Source organism: Oncorhynchus clarkii, chromosome 4 (assembly GCF_045791955.1).
Source record: "Oncorhynchus clarkii lewisi isolate Uvic-CL-2024 chromosome 4, UVic_Ocla_1.0, whole genome shotgun sequence".
NCBI classification, from domain to species: domain Eukaryota; kingdom Metazoa; phylum Chordata; class Actinopteri; order Salmoniformes; family Salmonidae; genus Oncorhynchus; species Oncorhynchus clarkii.
In genome coordinates, this window is record NC_092150.1 from 77,951,450 (window position 1) to 77,976,522 (window position 25,073).

Consider the following 25,073-nt stretch of genomic DNA (forward strand, 5'->3'; position numbering starts at 1 on the left):
AAAGGCAGCATCTCAATGCCTCTATGACCCAGTGGGCAGTTACAGCTGCTGGGCTTGTGCTGTTGGCTGGAGAATGCCATGGTGATAAAACCATGTGTAGCTTCTGCCATTGTCCTCGTCTGGAAGGCCACACACACATTCTCTCTTTCTCTCTCTGTGGCTGGTTAGTGTGTGACTGTTAAGAAACACAGAAGTGCACATGAACGTGCATACACATACACGATCTGGAACTGTACGTGCATACACATACACGATCTGGAACTGTACGTGCATACACATACACGATCTGGAACTGTACGTGCATACACATACACGATCTGGAACTGTACGTGCATACACATACACAATCTGGAACTGTACGTGCATACACATACACGATCTGGAACTGTACGTGCATACACATACACAATCTGGAACTGTACGTGCATACACATACACGATCTGGAACTGTACGTGCATACACATACACGATCTGGAACTGTACGTGCATACACATACACGATCTGGAACTGTACGTGCATACACATACACGATCTGGAACTGTGCGTGCATACACATACACGATCTGGAACTGTACGTGCATACACATACACGATCTGGAACTGTGTGTGCATACACATACACGATCTGGAACTGTACGTGCATACACATACACGATCTGGAACTGTGTGTGTCTGCTGAGAGATGCCCTTTGTGGCGTGTGTGTGTGTGTGTGTGTGTGTGTGTGTGTGTGTGTGTGTGTGTGTGTGTGTGTGTGTGTGTGTGTGTGTGTGTGCGTGCGTGCGTGCGTGTGTGCGTGTGTATGTGTGTGTGTCTGCTTGCATGAGGAGGGACCCGGACCCTCTTCTTGTGTCCCAGCCAGGCTGCACCTCTCTGGGGTCTCAATCAGCCTCAGCTGGGAAGCTGATTGCTGGAGCCTTACAGGGATTCGTCACTACTACCAAAACAGACAGTTGACTATGTGAACTGACAGCCAATATAGCGATGTTTGGTACTTGACATTTTTACACAGCTCAGAGAGGCGTGTGGGGTCAGAAGGACCGTGCACACAATGCAACACTCTTTGAAAATAAACTCAACTGGCCTCTTTGGGTGAGTGCAGTGACATCAATCTCCGTTGCTGTGGTAACGCTGCACTCTGCTCGAGTGAGTGTGTTTGAGAGAGACAGAGAGAAAGTGTGTGTGTGTTTGTGTTGGCTCTAGGCCAGGGAGTTGGCTGCTCTGTGACAGCCCTCTCTGTGGAGCTTCACCCCTGTGGTGACAGTGTGTGTTGGCCTGTAGGGATATACTGTGTCTGTCCTGCGGGGCTCAGAAGGGCTTAGCTGGCTGACGGCGCACGAGGGCACAGGGAGGGAACTAACACCATTCATAGGCACTGAGGCTCCACACACAGGGGCATTCCTCTAGGCCCACAATGTGTGTGTGTGTGTGTGTGTGTGTGTGTGTGTGTGTGTGTGTGTGTGTGTGTGTGTGTGTGTGTGTGTGTGTGTGTGTGTGTGTGTGTGTGTGTGTGTGTGTGTGTGTGTGTGTGTGTCTGTGTGTGTGTGTCTGTGTGTGTGTGTCTGTGTGTGTTATAGCCCCTATCATTCCCAGCAGGAACCAGCCTTATTGCGGTGCTTTCTTCTCCCAAGACACCCCACACTGAACATCAGTGAAAGGTTTGTGGTTATCACCATGACAAATGTGATTTTCCACAGCCATGATGTGTGGAATTTCACAATCAAGGGCTCTCAACAGCTCCCACCATCTCTGAGAGAGGCTTTACTTTTCTGCTTACAACAATAAAATATGATATTTTAGAAGATGATTTAATTGAGCTGACGTGCAACTTGCTGTTCGTGAAGTACAAGGCAAGGAAGCTGAAGAAACCCCAATAGAGTGTGGAGAGTAGAATAAAATACACAAACCAGTGAGTCACTCAGCCCTACTTTCAGTGATTCATTGAGGAAAGCAATTACCTACAGCTACTAACTGACCCACCGGTACCACAACACAAACAAGTAGCTGAAGGAACGATGAGTCAAAGTGAATGTGCCAACCAGGATTCCTGTACCAGAGCCAGTGAGCAGGACTGAAGGACCAGACTAGAGCAGCACATCACATCAGCAACGCCTGCAGCAGCAACCATGACAGGTCACTACAGTCACCGGATAACACGGTGACTAGATAATCACAACCTCTCACTTTCTGTTAGTTCTGACGATAGGGATGGACGGTTGAACAAAGGACATGAAGACAGAGAGAGGGACCAGAGCTAGAGATGGACAACACAAATACATTTTCAAAAGTGGTCTCAACCCCTGATTGTTGTTGGCCAAGGGTTAGGGTTCAGTTTTAGCGAGTGCGTGGGATTGAACTAAGCCATAAGGGTCACATAGAGTGATGTTACCCAAGTCAGATATCCCAATTATAATCAAACAAATCAGAGGTGGTCTCCAAGTTGAACCCTCTTTCAGGAAGTCCAGTGGCTCTAACCAGTGTTTATTCATATAGCACCTTCTTTTATTATCAACTGAACCCTTAATTGATTTGCTTAATTTATTAAATGCAGTTATTAATTTGGGTGGAGAGCCATCGTGTGCTGTTGGGTATCCGAGATGTGGAAAGGGCTGATGATTGAGAAACAGATGCATTACTTAAATATGGGAGAGAGGTGATTTTCTATCCCAATTATAGAGAGATTTTTTTAAATCAATTACTATATGGCTCAGGCTGAGCTAGGAGCTAGGATGAAAACCAATGGAGCTTGTAGCTTTCTGGGACTGGGTTGGAGACCAATGGGAGTAAGATGTGGAGTTACATGTATTTATACTGTAGCTAACAGGCAAGGTTTTCCATTTCCTATTTGTGCGAATCTACAGGCATAATGCTGCTACAGTGTTCTGATAATGACCAATGTACCACTGGATTTAACAAGTACCTCAATGGGATTCAAAGAAATTGAAGAAGGATTGGGCCGACTGAACGCTTGCCAGAGATTCAACACTGCAGGTTAGTCAATTCTCAGATTTTTCAGAAAGACTTTAACTTGGACAAATCCACCCCTGATTAAGTTCATCACAAAGTAGTTCCAGCGAGTAATCTGTTTCAGAGTGAAAGTGAAGGAGGATAGGTGGAACAGTTAGGTTGATTAAAGGCATGCCTAGGACGCCTCCGTAGGTTAGTCTGAGTGTTTATGTCTCGTCCTCCACTAGATACATGTTTAACACAAAGGCTAATGCAAAGATGAATCTCCCTATGTCTGGAAGAAACTCCCTCCCTCCCTCTCTCTATCTTGCTCTCTCTACAGCTTAATTAAAGGGGTATATTAAAATGAAGATGGCTTACATTTTACCCTGTAGCATGAAAATGCCCTCCTCCTTTCCTCTTTTCCTCCTTACTTTCCACCAGTCTGTTAATCCTGTCAGTAATGGATGGGGAAATCTGGGCTCTTGTTTGATTCCTACTCATGAATAAAACATTAACTCTCAGGGTACCTAAAATAAAAAAAAGTCTTAGCTAGGTAATGAGTGATGATTGTAAATATTAGCACTATTTTGTGAGGGTGGAAACTAATGAAAGCTGTGGGGAAAAAGTGTAGTCAGCAGTACAGAGTATGAATATGTGTTGTGGATAATGAGTGTTGGTTTTGTCAGGGGATGGGGACTAGGACTGGACTAGGCTAGAAGAGTTTGGGCTGGAGGCTGGGCTGGGCTGGGCTACATGTAGTAGGGCTGGCCTGGGGCCCTGCAAGAGCTTCAAAGTGTTCAGGATGGAAATAATTTAGACTCAATATCTTTCCAAACACTTCAACAGAGTGAGGACCCATCTCTTTCCTAACACTTCAGCAGCCTGAGGCTCCATCTCTTTCCAAACACTTCAACAGCGTGAGGCCCCATCTCATTCCAAACATTTCCACAGCGTGGAGCCCTGGCAGAGCTGCAGGGTAATCTGCTCTAAATGTTTTCATTAAGAGACTGTAATTACTGCTAGCCTCTCTCTCCCTTCAGGAGAACAGCAGAGACGGTTTGGTTAGCCCAAACAGCAGGCCAGCCAAGACAGAGATGACTGACCATTGGCTAGCAACATCATCACCCAATCTTGGGCTTGATTATAGCGAGAGCAGAGGCAACAATTTGCCTCGACACAGTGGTCATGCTACTTCAGAACATCTCAGTCCCCACAGAAAGTTACAGAAGGACAATGACTCAAGCAGTGCACAGTACGATTCTACGTTAGTTTTTCTCTACACCTGTACATGAATCACTGCATACTATCTTCACACAACTCTTTCATCGTATTCAACATCATTAAACCCCTGCAACTTAATACAACCTCCACCTAGAAAAACAATCACCCTTAAAAGCAATCAAATCTGAGCACAAAAGACCCTTTCATGTTATATCTCCTTTGCTGCTCTCTGAGAGAAGAGAGAAACACAGTCTTGTCCCACATTAAAGAGCAAGTTTCGGTGTCAGTGGGCCACACACACACACGCACACACACACACACACACACACACACACACACACACACACAAGCGCGCACGCACACGCACACGCACACTCTGTTCTATCCTCATGGGGAAATCAAATTGATTTCCAATCTAAATACTATTTTCACTTACCCTAACCCTAACCTTAATCTGTAACCTAGAACCCAAACAACTAACTCCTTATCCTAACCCAAATTCTAACCCTAATTATAACTATAACCCTAAACCTAACCCCTAAGTTTAAAATAGCCTTTGTCCTCATGGGGATGTGGGAAATGTCCCGACAAGGAAGAATTTTGCTTGAACTAACCCACACACGCAGAAGCACAAACACACACACATATTTATCAGGAAGCTACCATCCACTGGAGCCTTTGAAACACACCAAATCAACAACCAGCAAATTCAGAATGTCTGGGATGGGATGAGAGACTGAACGCTTGTACAGAACAGGCATTCCAAGTGGAAATTCCCAATCGAAGTACCTCTTTTCTGAGGCGCTTTATCGATTGGGTCCTGTCCGTTAGAGACGGAGTATAAGGAGGTGACACAACAACACAGCAGCACGGGAGATCACCGATAGTCTTCTGAGTGCTGATTACACATGACACCCACAAAACCCAATCCAACCCTGCATAATCACTTCTCCTCCCTAACCCATACCTCTCTTCTCCTCTCTAACCCGTACCTCTCTTCTCCTCTATAACCCATACCTCTCTTCTCTGCTCTAACCCATACCTCTCTTCTCCTCTCTAACGCATACCTCTATTCCTCTTTCTAACCCTCATCTCCTCTATAACCCGTACTTCTCTTGTCCTCTCTAACCCACACCTCTCTTCTCCTCTCTAACCCATACCTCTCATCTCCTCTCTAACCCATACCTCTCCTCTCCTCCCTAACCCATACCTCTCCTCTCCTCCCTAACCCATACCTCTCTTCTACTCTCTAACTCACATCTCTCTTCTCCTCCATAACCCATACCTCTCTTCTCCTCTCTAACCCATACCTCTCTTGTCCTCCCTAACCCATACCTCTCTTCTCCTCTCTAACACATACCTCTCTTAACCTCCCCAACCCATACCTCTCTTCTCCTCCCCAACCCATACCTCTCTTCTCCTCTATAACCCATACCTCTCTTAACCTCCCCAACCCATACCTCTCTTCTCCTCCCCAACCCATACCTCTCTTCTCCCTAACCCATACTTCTCTTCTCCTCTCTAACCCGTACCTCTCTTCTCCTCTATAACCCATACCTCTCTTAACCTCCCCAACCCATACTTCTCTTCTCCTCTCTAACCCGTACCTCTCTTCTCCTCTCTAACCCATACCTCTCCTCTCCTCCCTAACCCATACCTCTCCTCTCCTCCCTAACCCATACCTATCTTCTACTCTCTAACTCACATCTCTCTTCTCCCCTCTAACCCATACCTCTCTTCTCCTTCCAAACGTATACCTCTCTTCTCCTCTCTAACCCATACCTCTCTTGTCCTCTCTAACCCATACCTCTTCTCCTCTCTAACCCATACCTCACTTCTCCTCCGTAACCCACACATCTTCTCTCTAACCCACACCTCTCTTCTCCTCTCTAACCTACACCTCTCTTCTCCTCTCTAACCTATACCTCTATTGTCCTCCCTAACCCATACCTCTCTTCTACTCTCTAACTCACATCTCTCTTCTCCCCTCTAACCCATACCTCTCTTCTCCTTCCTAACGTATACCTCTCTTCTCCTCTCTAACCCATACCTCTCTTGTCCTCCCTAACCCACACCTCTCTTCTCCTCTCTTATCCATACCTCTATTCTCCCCTCTAACCCATACCTCTCTTCTCCTTCCTAACGTATACCTCTCTTCTCATCTCTAACCCATACCTCTCTTGTCCTCCCTAACCCATACCTCTCTTCTCCTCTCTAACACATACCTATTTTCTCTACAACCCACAACTCTTCTCTTCTCTAACCCATACCTCTTCTCCTCTCTAACCCATACCTCACTTCTCCTCCGTAACCCACACATCTTCTCCTCTCTAACCCACACCCCTCTTCTCCTCTCTAACCCACACCTCTCTTCTCCTCTCTAACCAATACCTCTCTTGTCCTCCCTAACCCATACCTCTCTTGTCCTCCCTAACCCACACCTCTCTTCTCCTCTCTTATCCATACCTCTATTCTCCTCTCTAACCCATACCTATCTTCTCCTCTTTAACCCATACCTCTCTTCTCCTCTCTAACCCATACCTATCTTCTCCTCTCTAACCCATACCTATATTCTCCTCTCTAACCCATACCTCTATTCTCCTCTCTAACCCATACCTCTCTTCTCCTCCCTAACTCATACCTCTCTTGTCCTCCCTAACCCATACCTCTCTTGTCCTCCCTAACCCATACCTCTCTTGTCCTCTCTAACCCATACTTATCTTGTCCTCTCTAACCCATACCTCTCTTCTCCTCTCTAACCCATACCTCTCTTCTCCTCTCTAACCCATACCTCTCTTCTCCTCTCTAACCCATACCTCTCTTGTCCTCCCTAACCCATACCTCTCTTGTCCTCCCTAACCCATACCTCTCTTCTCCTCCTCAACTCCTGACATTATTTTACTAACCACTAACAATACAAACTTCCATCATTTCCTATGTAATGCACATCCCCAGGTTATAATCTTATAAAGAGGCCACTATTCACTTCTAATCACCAGAACATCCCTATCTAAAATCTACCAGAGACATGATGTATGTACTGTTGAAGTCATTAAAAATCATTTCTAAACCAGTCCATACATTTCTTGTTAACAAACTATAGTTTTGGCAAGTTGGTTAGGATATCTACTTTGTTCATGACTCAAGCAGTTTTTCCAACAATTGTTAACAGACAGATTATTTCACTGTATCACAACTCCAGTGGGTCAGAAGTTTATATACACTAAGTTGACTGTGCCCTTAAACAGCTTGGAAAATTCCAGAAAATTATGTAATGGCTTTAGAAGCTTCTGAAAGGCTAATTGACATCATTTGAGTCAATTGGAGGTGTACCTGTGGATGTATTTCAAGGCCTACCATTAAACTCAGTGCCTCTTGCTTGACATCATTGGAAAATCAAAAGAAATCAGCCAAGACCTCAGAAAAAAATTGTAGACCTCCACAAGTCTGGTTCATCCTTGGGAGCAATTTCCAAACGCCTGAAGGTACCACGTTCATCTGTACAAACAATAGTACACAAGTATAAACACCATGGGACCACGCAGCCCTCATATCCATCAGGAAGGAGACACTTTCTGTCTCTTAGAGATGAACGTACTTTGGTGCGAAAAGTGCAAATCAACCTCAGAACAACAGCAAAGGACCTTGTGAAGATGCTGGAGGAAACGAGTACAAAATATCTATATCTACAGTAAACGAGTCCTATATTGACATAACCTGAAAGGCTGCTCAGCAAGAAAGAAGCCACTGCTCCAAACCGCCATAGAAAAGCCAGACTATGGTTTAGAACTGCACATGGGGACAAAGATCATACTTTTTGAAGAAATGTCCTCTGGTCTGATGAAACAAAAATAGAATTGATTGGCCATAATGACCATCATTATGTTTGGAGGAAAAAGGGGGAGGCTTGCAAGCCGAAGAACACCATCCCAACTGTGAAGCACAGGGGTGGCAGCATCATGTTGTGGGGGTGCTTTGCTGCAGGTTGGACTGGTGCACTTCACAAAGTTGATGGCATCATGAGGTAGGAACATTATGTGGATATATTGAAGCAACATGTCAAGACATCAGTCATCAGGAAGTTAAAGCTTGGTAGCAAATGGGTCTTCCGAATGGACAATGACCCCAATCATACTTCCAAAGTTGTGGCAAAATGGCTTAAGGACAACAAAGTCAAGGTATTGGAGTGGCCATCATAAAGCCCTGACTTCAATCCCATAGAAAATGTGTGGGCAGAACTGAAAAAGTGTGTGTGAGCAAGGAGGCCTACAAACCTGACTCAGTTACAGCAGCTCTGTCAGGAGGAATGGGCCAAAATTCACCCAACTTATTGTGGGAAGCTTGTGGAAGTCTACAAGAAACGTTTGACCCAAGTTAAACAATTTAAAGGCAGTGCTACCAAATACTAATTGAGCATATGTAAACTTCTGACCCACTGGGAATGTGATGAAAGAAATAAAATCTGAAATAAATCATTCTCTCTACTATTATTCTGACATTTCACATTCTTAAAATAAAGTGGTGATCCCAACTGACCTGAGACTGAATTTTTACTATGAATAAATGTCAGGAATTGTGGAAAAACGAGTTTAAATGTATTTGGCTAAGTTGTACGTAAACTTCCGACTTCAAGTGTATGTACAATGAATGTCAAGGAAGTCGAACAAATGGTAATAGCAGCAGCCAGTTCGATGAAGAGAGGGAATGGATTTAGTTTTGGAGTATGGCAGTGTCCCATATTTAGTCCACTACTTCTGACCAGAGTCCGGGTCAAAAGTAGTGCACTATATAGGGCATATGGTGCTTTTTGGGATGAAGCCCATTAATTTAGTTTGGATATCAGGCAATAGGATTGGATGTTACATTCAGATTAATTTGGGGCAGAAATTAGGTCACATTATGGAAACAACACCTGAATAGGCGTAAATTCAATAGGTGAGCATGAGATGTTTTTGTGAAATAGAGGAATTATGAAAGTGTATTCTCTAGTGTGTATGTTTTAGCACAAGTGAACATTTCTATTACTGTGTGTGTGTTGCTACAGTCTCCATGATGTATATACTGTATGACTGCTGTGTATGACTAACTGTACATTCCCTGTATAGTGCACTACTTTTGACCAGGGCCAATAGGGTTCTAGTCAAAAGTAGTGCACTATATAGGGAAGAGGGTGTCATTTGGGATGTATACACAGTGTAGCCTTACGAAAGTCTTTATCCGCCACGGTGGTATGTTGCTGGGGGGGGGGGGGGGGTGTATAGGTCAATCTCCTGCTCTGACATGGCGGTGTGTGAGACTCACCAGTAGTGGAGGAGATGTTGACATCAATGCTGATCTCAGGTATGCCCCCTCCCTTCAGCGCAGCCACACAAGTGTAGGTGCCAAAGTCAGTGAACTTCAGGTCGATGATGTCCAGGTTGGTGGTGCCAGGGGAGGTGTCAGGGTCCGTCTGGGTGATCACCATTCGCTCAGAGCTACGCAAGGCGCGGCCATTCTTCAGCCAGCCAAACGTCAGCTCCTCAGGGGGCGTGGCTTCCACCTGGATGGAGTGTCGAGTTGAGTATGTGTGTGAAAAGGGGATGGTGTGTTTTTTGTGTGTGTGTGTGTGTGTGTGTGCATACCTGGCAGGATATCTTGACCTCACGGCCGATCTGGATGTTGTCGTCATTGTGGTAGGGGTCAGGGGTGATCCAGAAACGGCCCTTCTTCATCGCTGCAGGGAGAACACACACAGACACACCACAACAAGTAAGACAGTTTCAGGGTCTGTGTGGGTTTGTTTATGTGTGAACCACAGGGTTGATTCCAAATGGCCCTTTATTTGGCCCTGTAGAAAGAACAAACACTTAAATATGTTTTTCTGTTATTTGCAGAACAATAACAGACAAAATAGTTCTGCTGTCCATTTGTTGAGAAGGGAAATGTATATTTTTGCTTTTCCACAAGTTTGAGATAACAAACACACCAGCCAAGACTTTAGAGGCGGTAAGGCGTCAGAGCAAAACAATTTAAAGGGGCGCTGTAAATGCTTTGGAAATTGATTTTGAATGGTACGTCAAATTGTAGAGTAGCAAACTCTCTGCTAGCTGATCAGATTGAAATATGTTTGTCTGAGATTCACTTTATCCAATCACAGTCTGTCTGATATGTGTTTCATCCAATCACACAAGTGTTGCATTCACTGATTGGAGTCATTTTACAAACAAACACATGTACACTCGCGCATGCACACACGCACATACATGCACGCATGCACACACAGACACACAGAGAAAGCAGAAAGCTACATTATTTTTTTTTAAATGGAAAGATCTTTTATTGCTAATCTAGTTTAGTTTCCAAACACCGTCAGCAAACCCAGCTCTTCAGAGAGAAAAGAAGAGAGGGCTGATTTCATTATAATGCATGTTGCAATGTTTCCCAATGCTGCTGTTGTACAATTCATCTCGTCTGCGCAAAAAATAAACTGACAGTTCCACAGAAATCTTTTCATCTAGCAATTCCCTGGCGACATTATCATATTCAGTTTGGCGAAAAAGGAAAATGAAAACAAAACCTGCATGTCAGATTCAAACACAGGAAATGTAATGTGCAAAACATTGCAATGCTGAAGTCTAACAGAGGCAGGGAGGCAGGGAGGCAGGCAGGGAGGGAGGTAGGTAGGTAGGTAGGTAGGTAGGTAGGTAGGGAGGGAGGGAGGGAGGGAGGGAGGGAGGGAGGTAGGTAGGTAGGTAGGTAGGTAGGGAGGTAGGCAGGCAGGCAGGCAGGCAGGCAGGCAGGCAGGCAGGCAGGCAGGCAGGCAGGCAGGCAGGCAGGCAGGCAGGCAGGGAGGGAGGGAGGGAGGGAGGGAGGGAGGGAGGGAGGGAGGGAGGGAGGGAGGGAGGGAGGGAGGGAGGGAGGGAAAGAGAGTGACACACACCTACACACTAAGAAACCAGAGTGTACGTTTCAAACCAATGTCAGATTGTTCCCGACATCTCAGACAAATGTTGGATTCATGTCAGGGTAAGTTCCTGCAGGGCTTAGATCAATAATCATTTATCTTCACAAATTTGGTTCGGTGTCATACCTTTCCCTCCAGAGCAGATTTAGGACTTTTGATTTTTGGATTTTTGATATTGGAATGTTTTGTTATTTCACTGTGCGGTTGAGATGTAAAAGTAAGAATTTCATTGCACCGTTTACACCCCTCTGTATCCTCTGTATATGACAAATAAACTGTATTGAGGTGGGGTGAAGATTGTGGACATTTTTAAGGCCTTTGTTGTGTCTATGAACACCCTCTGCACTCCTCTACTGGAAGAAAATACATATTACTGCAAATCCTCTGTTGATGACTGGGTTCTTTCTTGTATGAAGTTGCTGTTCAATTGCTCTGCCATTATTATTATTATTATTGTATGAGGTATTCTTGGTGGGGTTACCCCTGTGATGTGATGTGGGTTTTATATGGTGTGTATTATCTTCTCTCTCCACTGGCTATCTGGTAAACAGGCTACACTCTAGGCAGTCTCTTCTGCTGAGGTGTGTGGGTCTGGTAGTGGTACACTCTCTATTCTACTCTTTTCCTTCCGGCATGGTTAATACCTGCCTGGCGCCCGAACAAAATCTTTATCTTTATCTCTCTAATAAATACCACTACAACAGTACCAGCCAATAGTTTGGACAGACCTACTCATTCAAAGATTATTCATATTTTTTTAATACTATGTTCTACATTGTAGGATAATAGTGAAGAAATCAAAACTATGAAATAACAGATATGGAATTATGTAGTATGTCACGTTCTGACCTTAGTTATTTTGTTATGTCTTTGTTTTAGTATGGTCAGGGCTTGAGTGGGGTCTATTGTCTATGTTCCTTTATCTATGTTTTGGGATTTCTGTGTTTGGCCTGGTATGGTTCTCAATCAGAGGCAGCTGTCAATCGTTGTCCCTGATTGGGAACCATACTTAGGTAGCCTGGTTTCACTTTTGAGATGTGGGTCATTTATTTTCCGTGTCTGTGTTTGCACCATACGGGACAGTTTCGATTTTCGTTTGTTCTTTCACTTTGTTATTTTGTATTTTGTAGTGTTCAGTTTTACATATTAAAATGGACACTTACCACGCTGCAAATTGGTCCGATATCTCTTACTCCTCGTCAGAAGAGGACGAGCGTTACATAGTAACCAAAAAAGTGTTAACCTCTTTGATCTCTAGGGGCGCTATTTCATTTTTGGATAAAAAACGTTCCCGTTTTAAGCGCGATATTTTGTCACGAAAAGATGCTCGACTATGCATATATAAAGAAAACACTCTGAAGTTTCAGAATCTGCAAAGATATTGTCTGTAAGTGCCCCAGAACTCATTCTACAGGCGAAACCAAGATGATGCGTCAACCAGGAAATGAGCAGATTTCTGAAGCTCTGTTTTCCATTGTCTCCTTATATGGCTGTGATTGCGCAAGGAATGAGCCTACACTTTCTGTCGTTCCCCCAAGGCGTTAGCAGCATTGTGACGTATTTGTAGGCATTTCATTGGAAGATTGACCATAAGAGACTACATTTTCCAAGTGTCCGCCTGGTGTCCCTGCGTCGAAATTGGAGCGTAAAGCCAGGTGCAATTATTTTTCCATTTGAGAGCAAGGAGAAACCAGGCTTCCACGAAGGATATATCATTGAAGAGATATGTGGAAAAACACCTTGAGGATTGATTCTAAACCACGTTTGCCATGTTTCAGTCGATATTATGGAGTTAATTTGGAAAAAAGTTCGCGTTTTGAGGGCTGAATTTTTATTTATTTATTTTTTTTATTTTTTTTTTTGGTAGCCAAATGTGATGTACAAAACGGAGCTATTTCTAATACACAAAGAATCTTTTTGGAAAAACTGAGCATCTGCTATCTAACTGAGAGTCTCCTCATTGAAAACATCAGAAGTTCTTCAAAGGTAAGTTATTTTATTTGAAGGCTTTACTTGTTTTTGTGATAGTTGCCTGCTAAATGCTAACGCTAATGCTAACGCTAAATGCTACGCTAGCTAGCTACTGTTACACAAATGATTGTTTTCCTATGGTTGAAAAGCATATTTTGAAAATCTGAGATGACAGTGTGGTTAACAAAAGGCTAAGCTTGAGAGATAGCATATTTATTTCATTTCATTTGCGATTTTCATGAATAGTTAACGTTGCGTTATGGTAATGAGCTTAGGTCTATAAATAGAATCCCGGATCCGGGTTTGGTCGTCGCAACAGGTTAAACATATCAAAATATATTTTATGTTTTAGATTCTTCAGAGTAGCCACTATTTGCCTTGATGACACGTTTGCAAACTCTTGGCATTCTCTCAACCAGCTTAACCTAGAATACTTTTCCAACAGTCTTGTAGGAGTTCCCACATATGCTTTGACTGCTTTTCCTTCACTCTGCGCTCTAACTGACCCCAAACCATCTCAAGTGGGTGAAGGTCAGGTGATTGTGGAGGCCAGGTCATCTGATAAAGCACTCCATCACTCTCCTTCTTGGTCAAAAAGCCCTTACACAGCCTGGAGGTTTGTTGGGTCACTGTCCTCTTGAAAAACAAATGATAGTCCCACTAAGCGCAAACTAGATGTGGTGTATCGCTGCAGAATGCTGTGGTAGCCATGCTGGTTAAGTGTGCCTTGAATTCTGAATAAATCACAGACAGTGTCACCATCAAAGCACCATCACACCTCCTCCATGCTTCACAGTGGGAACCACACATGCAGAGATCATCCGTTCACCTACTCCGCGTCTCACAAAGACATGGTGGTTGGAACCTAAAATGTGGACTCATCAGACGAAAAGACAGATTTCTACCGATCTAATGTCCATTTCACGTGTTTCTTGGCTCAAGCAAGTCTCTTCTTGGTGTTGGTGTTCTTTAGTAGTGGTTTCTTTGCAGCAATTCAACCATGAAGGCCTGATTCAAGCAGTCTCCTCTTTACAGTTTATGTTGAGATGTAAAATGTTGCCTGCTGCCAGCAGAGCTAGCATAGCATTATGCCATGATAAACTTACACAAATGCTTGTCTAGCGTTGACTGTAACGCATATTTTGACAGTGTTGTTAACAAAAGGCTAAGCTTGTGTTTGAATATATTTATTTCATTTAATTTGCGATTTTCATGAATAGGAAAAGTTTCTAGGGGTATTTATGTCCGCTGCGTTATGCTAATGCGTTTGAGGCTATGATTACGCTCCCGGATACGGGATTGCTCGTCGCAACTTTTTTCAAAATTTGCTCCATAATATCGACAGAAACACGGCAAAAGTTGTTTAGGATCCATCCTCAAGGTGTTTTTAACATATATATTCGATAATATATCCGTCGAGGCAATTCTCATAAGAAGCGATTGGAAAAATGGCTACCTCAGTATTTTACGCGAGATTTTCTGCGGGAGACACCATGTGACCACATGCTATATATGGTCCCTTACGGCCATTCTTCAATGGAAATGCCTAAAAAGACGTCACAATGCTGTAGACACCTTGGGGAATACGTGGAAAACGTAAGCTCATTCGTAGCTCATTCACAGCCATATAAGGAGTCATTGGCATGAGGCGGTTTCAAAAAATGCGGCACTTCCTGGTTGGATTTTTATCTGGGTTTCGCCTGTAACATCAGTTCTGTGGCACTCACAGACAATATCTTTGCAGTTTTGGAAACGTCAGAGTGTTTTCTTTCCAAAGCTGTCAATTATATGCATAGTCGAGCATCTTTTCATCCCAAAATTTTAATAGCGCCCCCTAATGCATAACTGGTTAACATGGAGGTTCCAGTCCAGTGGTTAACATGGAGGTTCCAGTCCAGTGGTTAACATGGAGGTTCCAGTCCAGTGGTTAACATGGAGGTTCCAGTCCAGTGGTTAACGTGAAGGTTCCAGTCCAGTCCAGTGGTTAACATGAAGGTTCCAGTCGAGACCAGTGGTTAACATGGAGGTTCCAGTCCAGTGGTTAACATGGAGGTTCCAGTCCAGACCAGTGGTTAACATTGAGGTTCCAGTCCAGTGGTTAACATGGAGGTTCCAGTCCAGACCAGTGGTTAACATGGAGGTTCCAGTCCAGTGGTTAACACGGAGGTTCCAGTCCAGACCAGTGGTTAACATGGATGTTCCAGTCCAGTGGTTAACATGGAGGTTCCAGTCCAGTGGTTAACATGAAGGTTCCAGTCCAGTGGTTAACATGGAGGTTCCAGTCCAGTGGTTAACATGGAGGTTCCAGTCCAGTCCAGTGGTTAACATGAAGGTTCCAGTCCAGTGGTTAACATGGAGGTTCCAGTCCAGTGGTTAACATGGAGGTTCCAGTCCAGTGGTTAACATGGAGGTTACAGTCCAGTGGTTAACATGGAGGTTCCAGTCCAGTGGTTAACATGGAGGTTCCAGTCCAGTGGTTAACATGGAGGTTCCAGTCCAGTGGTTAACATGGAGGTTCCAGTCCAGTCCAGTGGTTAACATGGAGGTTCCAGTCCAGTGGTTAACATGGAGGTTCCAGTCCAGTGGTTAACATGGAGGTTCCAGTCCAGTGGTTAACATGGAGGTTCCAGTCCAGTGGTTAACATGGAGGTTCCAGTTTCCATAGGCTGCTAAAAGGGACACTGTGTGTGTGTGTGTTGGTGTGTGTTGGTGTGTATGTATGTGTGTGTGTGTGTGTTGATGTATGTGTGCTGATGTGTGTGTGTGTGTTGATGTGTGTGTGTGTGTATTGGTTTGTGTGTGTGTGTGTGTGGTGGTGTGTGTGTGTGTTTTGGTGTGTGTGTGTTGGTGTGTGTGTGTGTGTTGGTGTGTGTGTGTGTTGGTGTGTGTGTGTGTTTTGGTGTGTGTGTGTTGGTGTGTGTGTGTGTGTGTGTGTTGGTGTGTGTGTGTGTTGGTATGTGTGTGTTGGTGTGGTGGTTTGTGTGTGTGTGTGTGTGTGTGTTTTGGTGTGTGTGTGTTGGTGTGTGTGTGTGTTGGTGTGTGTATGTTGGTGTGTGTGTGTGTGTGTTGGTGTGTGTGTGTGTGGTGTGTGTATTGGTTTGTGTGTGTGTGTATTGGTTTGTGCGTGTGTGTTGGTTTGTGTGTGTGTGGGTGTGTGTCTGTGTTGGTGTGTGTGTTTGTGTGTAGTTGTGTTGGTGTGTGTGTTGGTGTGCGTTTTGGTGTGTGTGTGTTGTGTGTGTGTGTGTGTGTGTGTGTGTGTGTGTGTGTGTGTGTGTGTGTGTGTGTGTGTGTGTGTGTGTGTGTGTGTGTGCTTTTGGATGTTGGTTCTCTCTTCACCGCTCTGAAGGTTTCTGCCATAGAACGTGAGATCTGGCTGTGTGTGAGACTAAGGAAATAATACACACAGTCTTGACCTTTAAAGCTCTTTACTGAAAGCTTCTCTCTACAGAAGTCTTTTCTACTGTATATTATCAGAATGAGAATGGAAAGAAGAGTTCAAACACGTATGATGAAATATGCACAAAGCCATGTACATACTGCACATAGACATTAGAAAATACTGTGACACGCAAACCTGTTTCTTCTTCTAATACCTAAGGAGATTACACGGACTAGATTGTAGCTAGGGCATTGACGAATCGGATACCTTCTAGTTACCGGGAATTTACTTAGCTTTGTAAGTGTGAATATTTACTCTGGCGTGTGTTAAGGCGTAGTGCTTGTGCCTGTAAAGAGTGTAATGTTCTGCTTGGTTTTAATGCATTAGCTGTGTGTGTGTGTGTGTGTGTGTGTGTGTGTGTGTGTGTGTGTGTGTGTGTGTGTGTGTGTGTGTGTGTGTGTGTGTGTGTGTGTGTGTGTGTGTGTGATAGTCTCCATGGCAGTAGCTGTGGTGAATACTAATGGTTGTCATATAACATGAAAAGGCTGATAATGACACAAAGAGGAATTTCTCTGTTGGGGGTTGGTCCTCCATAGAGGACTCTAGTCACACAGCTGGATTACAATACCCCCTCATGGGAGCTGATTAGCTATAGGAGGGACAAATGTCTCTGACAATGGCACAACGACAAGTGCATGTGAGGGCACACTCACACACAATTACAGGCACGTACACACACACAAATACACATTCGCACACACATGCAGACGTGTACATGTGCACACGCACGCACGCACGCAGACACACACACACACACACACACACACACACACACACACACACACACACACACACACACACACACACACTAGCTACAGACCCCTCCTCTTTTGAGCTAGCTGACAAGTTGGCAGTGACACCTGTATCTCTCTCTCTGACCTACCCGTCTCCTCAGTCTGTCCATCTCTCCTTTGGCACCACATTATGGCATCCATCCATCCATCCATAATGCATAAATCTCTCCCACTGGTCTAGCTTAGCGTTCCTCTCTCTCATTTAGTCTCCCTGATACCTACCTCCTCTCCTCTTGTCTACCTGCAACCTACCTCCTCTCCTCTAGTCTACCTGATACCTACCTCCTCTCCTCTAGTCTTCCTGATACCTACAGTACCTCCTCTCGGTGACGATAGAAAGGGTAAAAACAATAGAAAGGGTAAAAACATACAGGGGACAAAGACACCAGTCCCCAGCCAAACATACCTCCGGCACACACACACCCACCGTCCAACCCCGGACCCCCACCACACACCCCTTTCTGATTATCATCACACACCCATTCACACCCTGCCTCCACACGTTAATGCTCACACACACTCACACACACACAGTGACACATGCCAATGTATGAATGGCGACGAGTGACATGCCATTGATACTGTGAATGACCTTGGGGTTGACCTCTGCGTTAATTGACAAGTTCAGTCAGCGGCCAGCAGGACACACACATGCACTCCGCTGCCCAACTTTGTAGTCTGTCTGCCAGGTCACGTCCATCCGGACCATTACATTTGTCATTTATAAATGGAAATATATGCGTCTTAGGACAACAATTTATTTCAGAGCACATTTGATAAGAGTCATTCACATGTTGATTTACACGCTAAAAGCCAGTTTGTTACAAGTCACGTCATGAGGGGGTTGTTTTTCCTAACAATCTGTCTACATAACATCAGCGGGAGGGAGGCCCACAATGAAACCCATTGCAGGTGTTCTGCGTTATTAATATCAGTGTTATTAATAACACAGAACAGCCTTTACAGAGTGTGTAGGGCCTGGGTGAGTGAGTGTGTGTGGGGAGAGGTTGTGCCTATGCATGTATGTGTGTGTGTGTGTTCACTGACTGGAATGTCTGATGTATCCTTTGGAGTTGTATGAAAAGAAGAAAGTCCTGGAGGAATTGTCAGGCGAAGCGTCGAGACGACAAAATGACGAGACGACGACAGAACATCAGAACATTGTTTGATTCTGAACGTTTGATACCTCCAGCACCAGTCACTTCCCCACATCACACACCCGCAAATCAAACCGCTTTAAAAATGCACAAGGATGAAACGCACAGGGATGCAACGTTCACGCACACACACACACGCACACACACACACACACACACACACACACACACACACACACACACACACACACACACACACACACACACATGTACCTTGCAGCGAACACATTCTCTAACAAATAGACCTTGTGCTGACAGAGGCTGAGAACAGCTCTCATCCATTGTCCAGGTCATTGTGTCACTAAAGTGTCCTTTTGTTGCCAAACATAGTCCTGAGATCTGGGCTCTGCACTTGGAGATGTGTCTCGTTCTGTTAATGCATTAAAGGGTCATGGCAGTAGAGCTGTGGTGAGCCAACAGCATGCTGAGCCGTAGCAGGGGGCAAACTAAACACACACACACACACAAAGCACTGTAGGAGGGGTGAGCCAGTCCGGCTGGTGGGACAGCATGGGCAGAAACGCCACCATCTGCTGAGGACAGATCTGTGAAAAACAGACATCCCCTTTGGCATCACCCGCATGAGAGGGCTTCTCAAGGACTAGGGGTGTGATCAACAACCTCACACAAACATGCACACGCACACACACACATACACATGCACACACACACACACACAAATACATAAAACATCAACTAACACACATATCGTGTCATATCTGTTCACACGCACACACACATATGCACACACACAGACAGACAAATGCGTGCACACACACACACCACCACCACCACTATCCTAACCAGCTGTCATATTCAGCATGTCCAAATGCACTGTGCTAAGGTTTGTCCTACTTCACTGCTGCCTCCCCCGTTTCTGGGACCTCATATTTATTAGGCAGCACAGTCTTCCACTAAATATTATACCAATTCACCACAACATTAGAGACTCCTTTTGCATGAATCAAACTGCTATACGAACACCGATGGCTCCTCCAAAGACAAGTTAACTATTGGCTGCTCCATGTGTCAATTACCTTGAGGGGAAGAGCCTTGAAAACTAAGGCCTCATCCCATTGGCTGCTCCCAAAGGCAAGTCTACAATTATTGACTGTTCCATGAGTTAATTACCACGAGAGGAAGAGCCTTGGACACTAAGTCCTTATCCCAGTCGATAGCCAAACAGCCTGCAGTGCCTTTAGCTAGGCTGCCTTGGCTTAACAACTCTAATTGGCCTGTTAATAAGTCTCTTTAATGAGTGGTTTCACATGCATCCCCATTCTATGGGCTTCGCCCCTGTATGTGCTATGATGATATAGTCTTTATGTGTCGCCAGCTGGCGCTGTATGTTTTAGGATCAATATGCTAAGGTAACATCCACAATGAGATCTGTCATTGTATCATTATGCTTACATACTATAGTAACATACTGTAGTAACATACTGTAGTAACATTCCTATCATTTGAATGTTGAGAATCTGATAAGAAAAGTTACAAAATTAATTTAGAGGTGCATGAATTTAAATATGCAATGCTTTCCATCTATTACGTTACTTAACGATGAAAGCTCCTTGAATCTCAATCAATCAGAGAAGATTACTTCTGGCAGCACTGCTGCAAAAAAAAGATGATGGCTCTTAGATGGCATCCACCACACTTTCTCCCATTTAACCAGTGGATACAGTTATTATTTGAGGGGGAATGGGTTTGGTATATCTTTGTATGCATTTATTTGAATGTTTTGTCTTGCACCTGTAACCCCCTCGCTGAAAAAGAAAAATTACAAAATTGAATAAAAAGTTGCCCCCCCCCACTGAGTGGGACTCACATGTCTGACCTTGCATCTGTCAGTCCATCACAGTCCATGTCATTACATCAATACGTTGGAACCTCTTGACACGGCCCGACCGTGATGTTCTAAGGATTCTACTTTATACTGTATGTTAGACTTACACCTACACCCAGCCCTGATCCCCTCTCCCTCCCTCCCTCTCACCTCTGACCACTATCGTGGTAGACTTCTTGGCCGGGTTGCCCACGTTGTTAGTGGCCACACAGCTGTATACACCAGCCTCGTCTGAGGTGATGGCCGGCAGGGTGAGTGTTCCACCCTTTACCACACTTTTCTCAGGCAGGCTGTCGGAGCTGCTGACCCAGCTCAGCGTTGGTTTGGGCTCCCCACCCGTAGTGATACATACCAGGGACACCGTCTGGCCAGGGTTCACCACAATGGGGTCCTCCACTAGCAGCTTGATGGAAGGAGACACTGGAGAGGAAGAGGTTAGAGGTTTGGTGTTTTCTTATAGACTTTATGGCGCATGTCTTGTTGATGAGAGCGAAGACCAACCTGTCTTGTTGGTGAGTTTGAAGACAATTCTGTCTTGTTGTTGGGTTTGAAGACAAATCTGTCTTGTTGGTGAGTTTGGAGACTACTCTGTCTTGTTGGTGAGTTTGGAGACTACTCTGTCTTGTTGGTGAGTTTGAAGACTAACATGTCTTATTGGTGAGTTTGAAGACTAACATGTCTTATTGGTGAGTTTGGAGACTAATCTGTCTTGTTGGTGAGTTTGGAGACTACTCTGTCTTGTTGGTGAGTTTGAAGACTAATCTGTTTTGTTGGTGAGTTTGGAGATTAACCTGTCTTGTTGGTGAGTTTGGAGACTAACCTGTCTTGTTGGTGAGTTTGGAGACTAACCTGTCTTGTTGGTGAGTTTGAAGACTAATCTGTTTTGTTGGTGAGTTTGGAGACTAACCTGTCTTGTTGTTGAGTTTGGAGACTACTGTAATTTCCGGACTATAAGCCGCTACTTTTTTCCCACGCGTTGAACCTCGCGGTTTATACAATGATGCAGCTAATTTATGGATTTTTCCCGCTTTCACAAGATTCATGACCCCAAAAAACTGAGCACCGTCCCATAATGTGACGTAAATCGAGCGCGCTCAAACTTCCCATCATTCTTATTACGGTAGTCATTTTGTCACCCTCATCTTGGCAAAGACACGAAGAAATGCATATGATGCAGCTTTCAAGTTGAAGGCGATCGATCTGGCTGTTGGAAAAGGAAATAGAGCTGGTGACAGCGTGGAGCATTGTCAAAAAATCCACTATCATCAATGGGTTTCGAAAGGCTGGAATGCTGCGTGTTGAAGGGGGCAGCGATCCAACATCGGATGAAGCAATTCTGAGGCTATTCAACTCCGACACCGAAGGAGATGACTTCAGTGGTTTCAGTGCACAGGAGGAGGAAGATAGTGACCAATGACTTTCTTGGTAGGCTACTGTTTAATTTTTGTTACAAGCCGTGTTTCATTTAAAGGCTGTGTAAAGTTCATTTGTTTCAATGTACCAAATCAAATCAAATCAAATTTTATTTGTCACATACACATGGTTAGCAGATGTTAATGCGAGTGTAGTGAAATGCTTGTGCTTCTAGTTCCGACAATGCAGTAAAAACCAACAAGTAATCTAACTAACAATTCCAAAACTACTGTCTTATACACAGTGTAAGGGGATAAAGAATATGTACATAAGGATATATGAATGAGTGATGGTACAGAGCAGCATAGGCAAGATACAGTAGATGGTATCGAGTACAGTATATACATATGAGATGAGTATGTAAACAAAGTGGCATAGTTAAAGTGGCTAGTGATACATGTATTACATAAGGATACAGTCGATGATATAGAGTACAGTATATACGTATGCATATGAGATGAATAATGTAGGGTAAGTAACATTATATAAGGTAGCATTGTTTAAAGTGGCTAGTGATATATTTACATCATTTCCTATCAATTCCCATTATTAAAGTGGCTGGAGTTGAGTCAGTGTCAGTGTGTTGGCAGCAGCCACTCAATGTTAGTGGTGGCTGTTTAACAGTCTGATGGCCTTGAGATAGAAGCTGTTTTTCAGTCTCTCGGTCCCAGCTTTGATGCACCTGTACTGACCTCGCCTTCTGGATGATAGCGGGGTGAACAGCCAGTGGCTCGGGTGGTTGATGTCCTTGATGATCTTTATGGCCTTCCTGTAACATCGGGTGGTGTAGGTGTCCTGGAGGGCAGGTAGTTTGCCCCCGGTGATGCGTTGTGCAGACCTCACTACCCTCTGGGGAGCCTTACGGTTGAGGGCGGAGCAGTTGCCGTACCAGGCGGTGATACAGCCCACCAGGATGCTCTCGATTGTGCATCTGTAGAAGTTTGTGAGTGCTTTTGGTGACAAGCCGAATTTCTTCAGCCTCCTGAGGTTGAAGAGGCGCTGCTGCGCCTTCTTCACCATGCTGTCTGTGTGGGTGGACCAATTCAGTTTGTCTGTGATGTGTATGCCGAGGAACTTAAAACTTGCTACCCTCTCCACTACTGTTCCATCGATGTGGATAGGGGGGTGTTCCCTCTGCTGTTTCCTGAAGTCCACAATCATCTCCTTAGTTTTGTTGACGTTGAGTGTGAGGTTATTTTCCTGACACCACATTCCGAGGGCCCTCACCTCCTCCCTGTAGGCCGTCTCGTCGTTGTTGGTAATCAAGCCTACCACTGTTGTGTCGTCCGCAAACTTGATGATTGAGTTTGAGGCGTGCGTGGCCACGCAGTCGTGGGTGAACAGGGAGTACAGGAGAGGGCTCAGAACGCACCCTTGTGGGGCCCAAGTGTTGAGGATCAGCGGGGAGGAGATGTTGTTGCCTACCCTCACCACCTGGGGGCGGCCCGTCAGGAAGTCCAGTACCCAGTTGCAGAGGGCGGGGTCGAGACCCATGGTCTCGAGCTTGATGACGAGCTTGGAGGGTACTATGGTGTTGAATGCTGAGCTGTAGTCAATGAACAGCATTCTCACATAGGTATTCCTCTTGTCCAGATGGGTTAGGGCAGTGTGCAGTGTGGTTGAGATTGCATCGTCTGTGGACCTATTTGGGCGGTAAGCAAATTGGAGTGGGTCTAGGGTGTCAGGTAGGGTGGAGGTGATATGGTCCTTGACTAGTCTCTCAAAGCACTTCATGATGACGGAAGTGAGTGCTACAGGGCGGTAGTCGTTTAGCTCAGTTACCTTAGCTTTCTTGGGAACAGGGACAATGGTGGCCCTCTTGAAGCATGTGGGAACAGCAGACTGGTATAGGGATTGATTTTTTTTTTTTTTTTTTTTTTTTTTTTTACCTTTATTTAACCAGGCAAGTCAGTTAAGAACAAATTCTTATTTTCAATGACGGCCTGGGAACAGTGGGTTAACTGCCTGTTCAGGGGCAGAACGACAGATTTGTACCTTGTCAGCTCGGGGGTTTGAACTCGCAACCTTCCGGTTACTAGTCCAACGCTCTAACCACTAGGCTACCCTGCCGCCCCCACCGCCCCCACCGCCGATTGAATATGTCCGTAAACACACCGGCCAGCTGGTCTGCGCATGCTCTGAGGGCGCGGCTGGGGATGCCGTCTGGGCCTGCAGCCTTGCGAGGGTTAACACGTTTAAATGTCTTACTCACCTCGGCTGCAGTGAAGGAGAGACCGCATGTTTTCGTTGCAGGCCGTGTCAGTGGCACTGTATTGTCCTCAAAGCGGGCAAAAAAGTTATTTAGTCTGCCTGGGAGCAGGACATCCTGGTCCGTGAATGGGCTGGATTTCTTCCTGTAGTCCGTGATTGACTGTAGACCCTGCCACATGCCTCTTGTGTCTGAGCCGTTGAATTGAGATTCTACTTTGTCTCTGTACTGACGCTTAGCTTGTTTGATAGCCTTGCGGAGGGAATAGCTGCACTGTTTGTATTCGGTCATGTTACCAGACACCTTGCCCTGATTAAAAGCAGTGGTTCGCGCTTTCAGTTTCACGTAGGCACCTGCGGCTTATTTATGTACAAAATACATATTTTTTAATAATTCAGTGGGTGCGGTTTATATTCAGGTGCGCTTAATAGTCCAGCAATTACGGTAACCTGTCTTGTTGGTGAGTTTGGAGACTAATCTGTCTTGTTGGTAAATGTGATTTATGCTTGATCCGGCAATGCAGTGCTGAAGATCCATACGAAGGGTATGATGCAATTGCGGAGCCTTCGGAGACCAACTCAAGCTCCTTACTGAAATGCTGTGCGCCTCCCAAATTTTGTAACAATGCAAAGGGCTCTGCATAGCACCATATAGCTCTGCACTGACATTATTTGTTAATGGTAGGTGGGGGATGTACATCCTGTATAAACACCAACTGACTTATTTGACAACTTCCTTCACAACAAACATGGAGAACCTTGATGAAAGGCTATCAGAATAATTTTGCAAATATAAACATCTTGATGATACCTCATGTAGGGAATCGAAAATGAGTTTGAACTCCTGGAAAGAGGTTGGGGAGGTAATGGGGATAGATGTGGTAAAAATGTATTGTGACAGTCCCACAATTTGCTTACTAAAGTCTGATTTGGATACATTTGGACGTTTTCACTGCATAACGTTAGGAAGTTGTCCCTTTTCAAATTTAGAAGAAGTGACAGCTAAATGCTAACTCCTGTTTGTCTAAGCTGGTAGCATAGCTAACATACAGAAATCAGTGGTGGTAGTCAAAGTCATTTTCAACTGTAATGCAGTTGATTGATGATGATGACAAACATGTATTGGGGTTGA

General features: G+C 44.8%; 1 protein-coding gene across 1 annotated transcript in view; it reads right to left on the reverse strand.

Annotated features, from left to right (window-relative positions):
- Positions 1–25,073, reverse strand: part of LOC139407848 (MAM domain-containing glycosylphosphatidylinositol anchor protein 2-like) — a 338,644-nt gene that overhangs the window by 123,957 nt on the left and 189,614 nt on the right. Inside the window, exons 6-8 of the mRNA XM_071151719.1 lie at positions 20,471–20,740; positions 9,792–9,883; positions 9,472–9,709 (exon numbers count right to left, since the gene is read on the reverse strand). Of these exons, the coding sequence (XP_071007820.1) occupies positions 9,472–9,709; positions 9,792–9,883; positions 20,471–20,740 (600 nt within the window). The remainder of the gene's footprint in view (positions 1–9,471; positions 9,710–9,791; positions 9,884–20,470; positions 20,741–25,073) is intronic.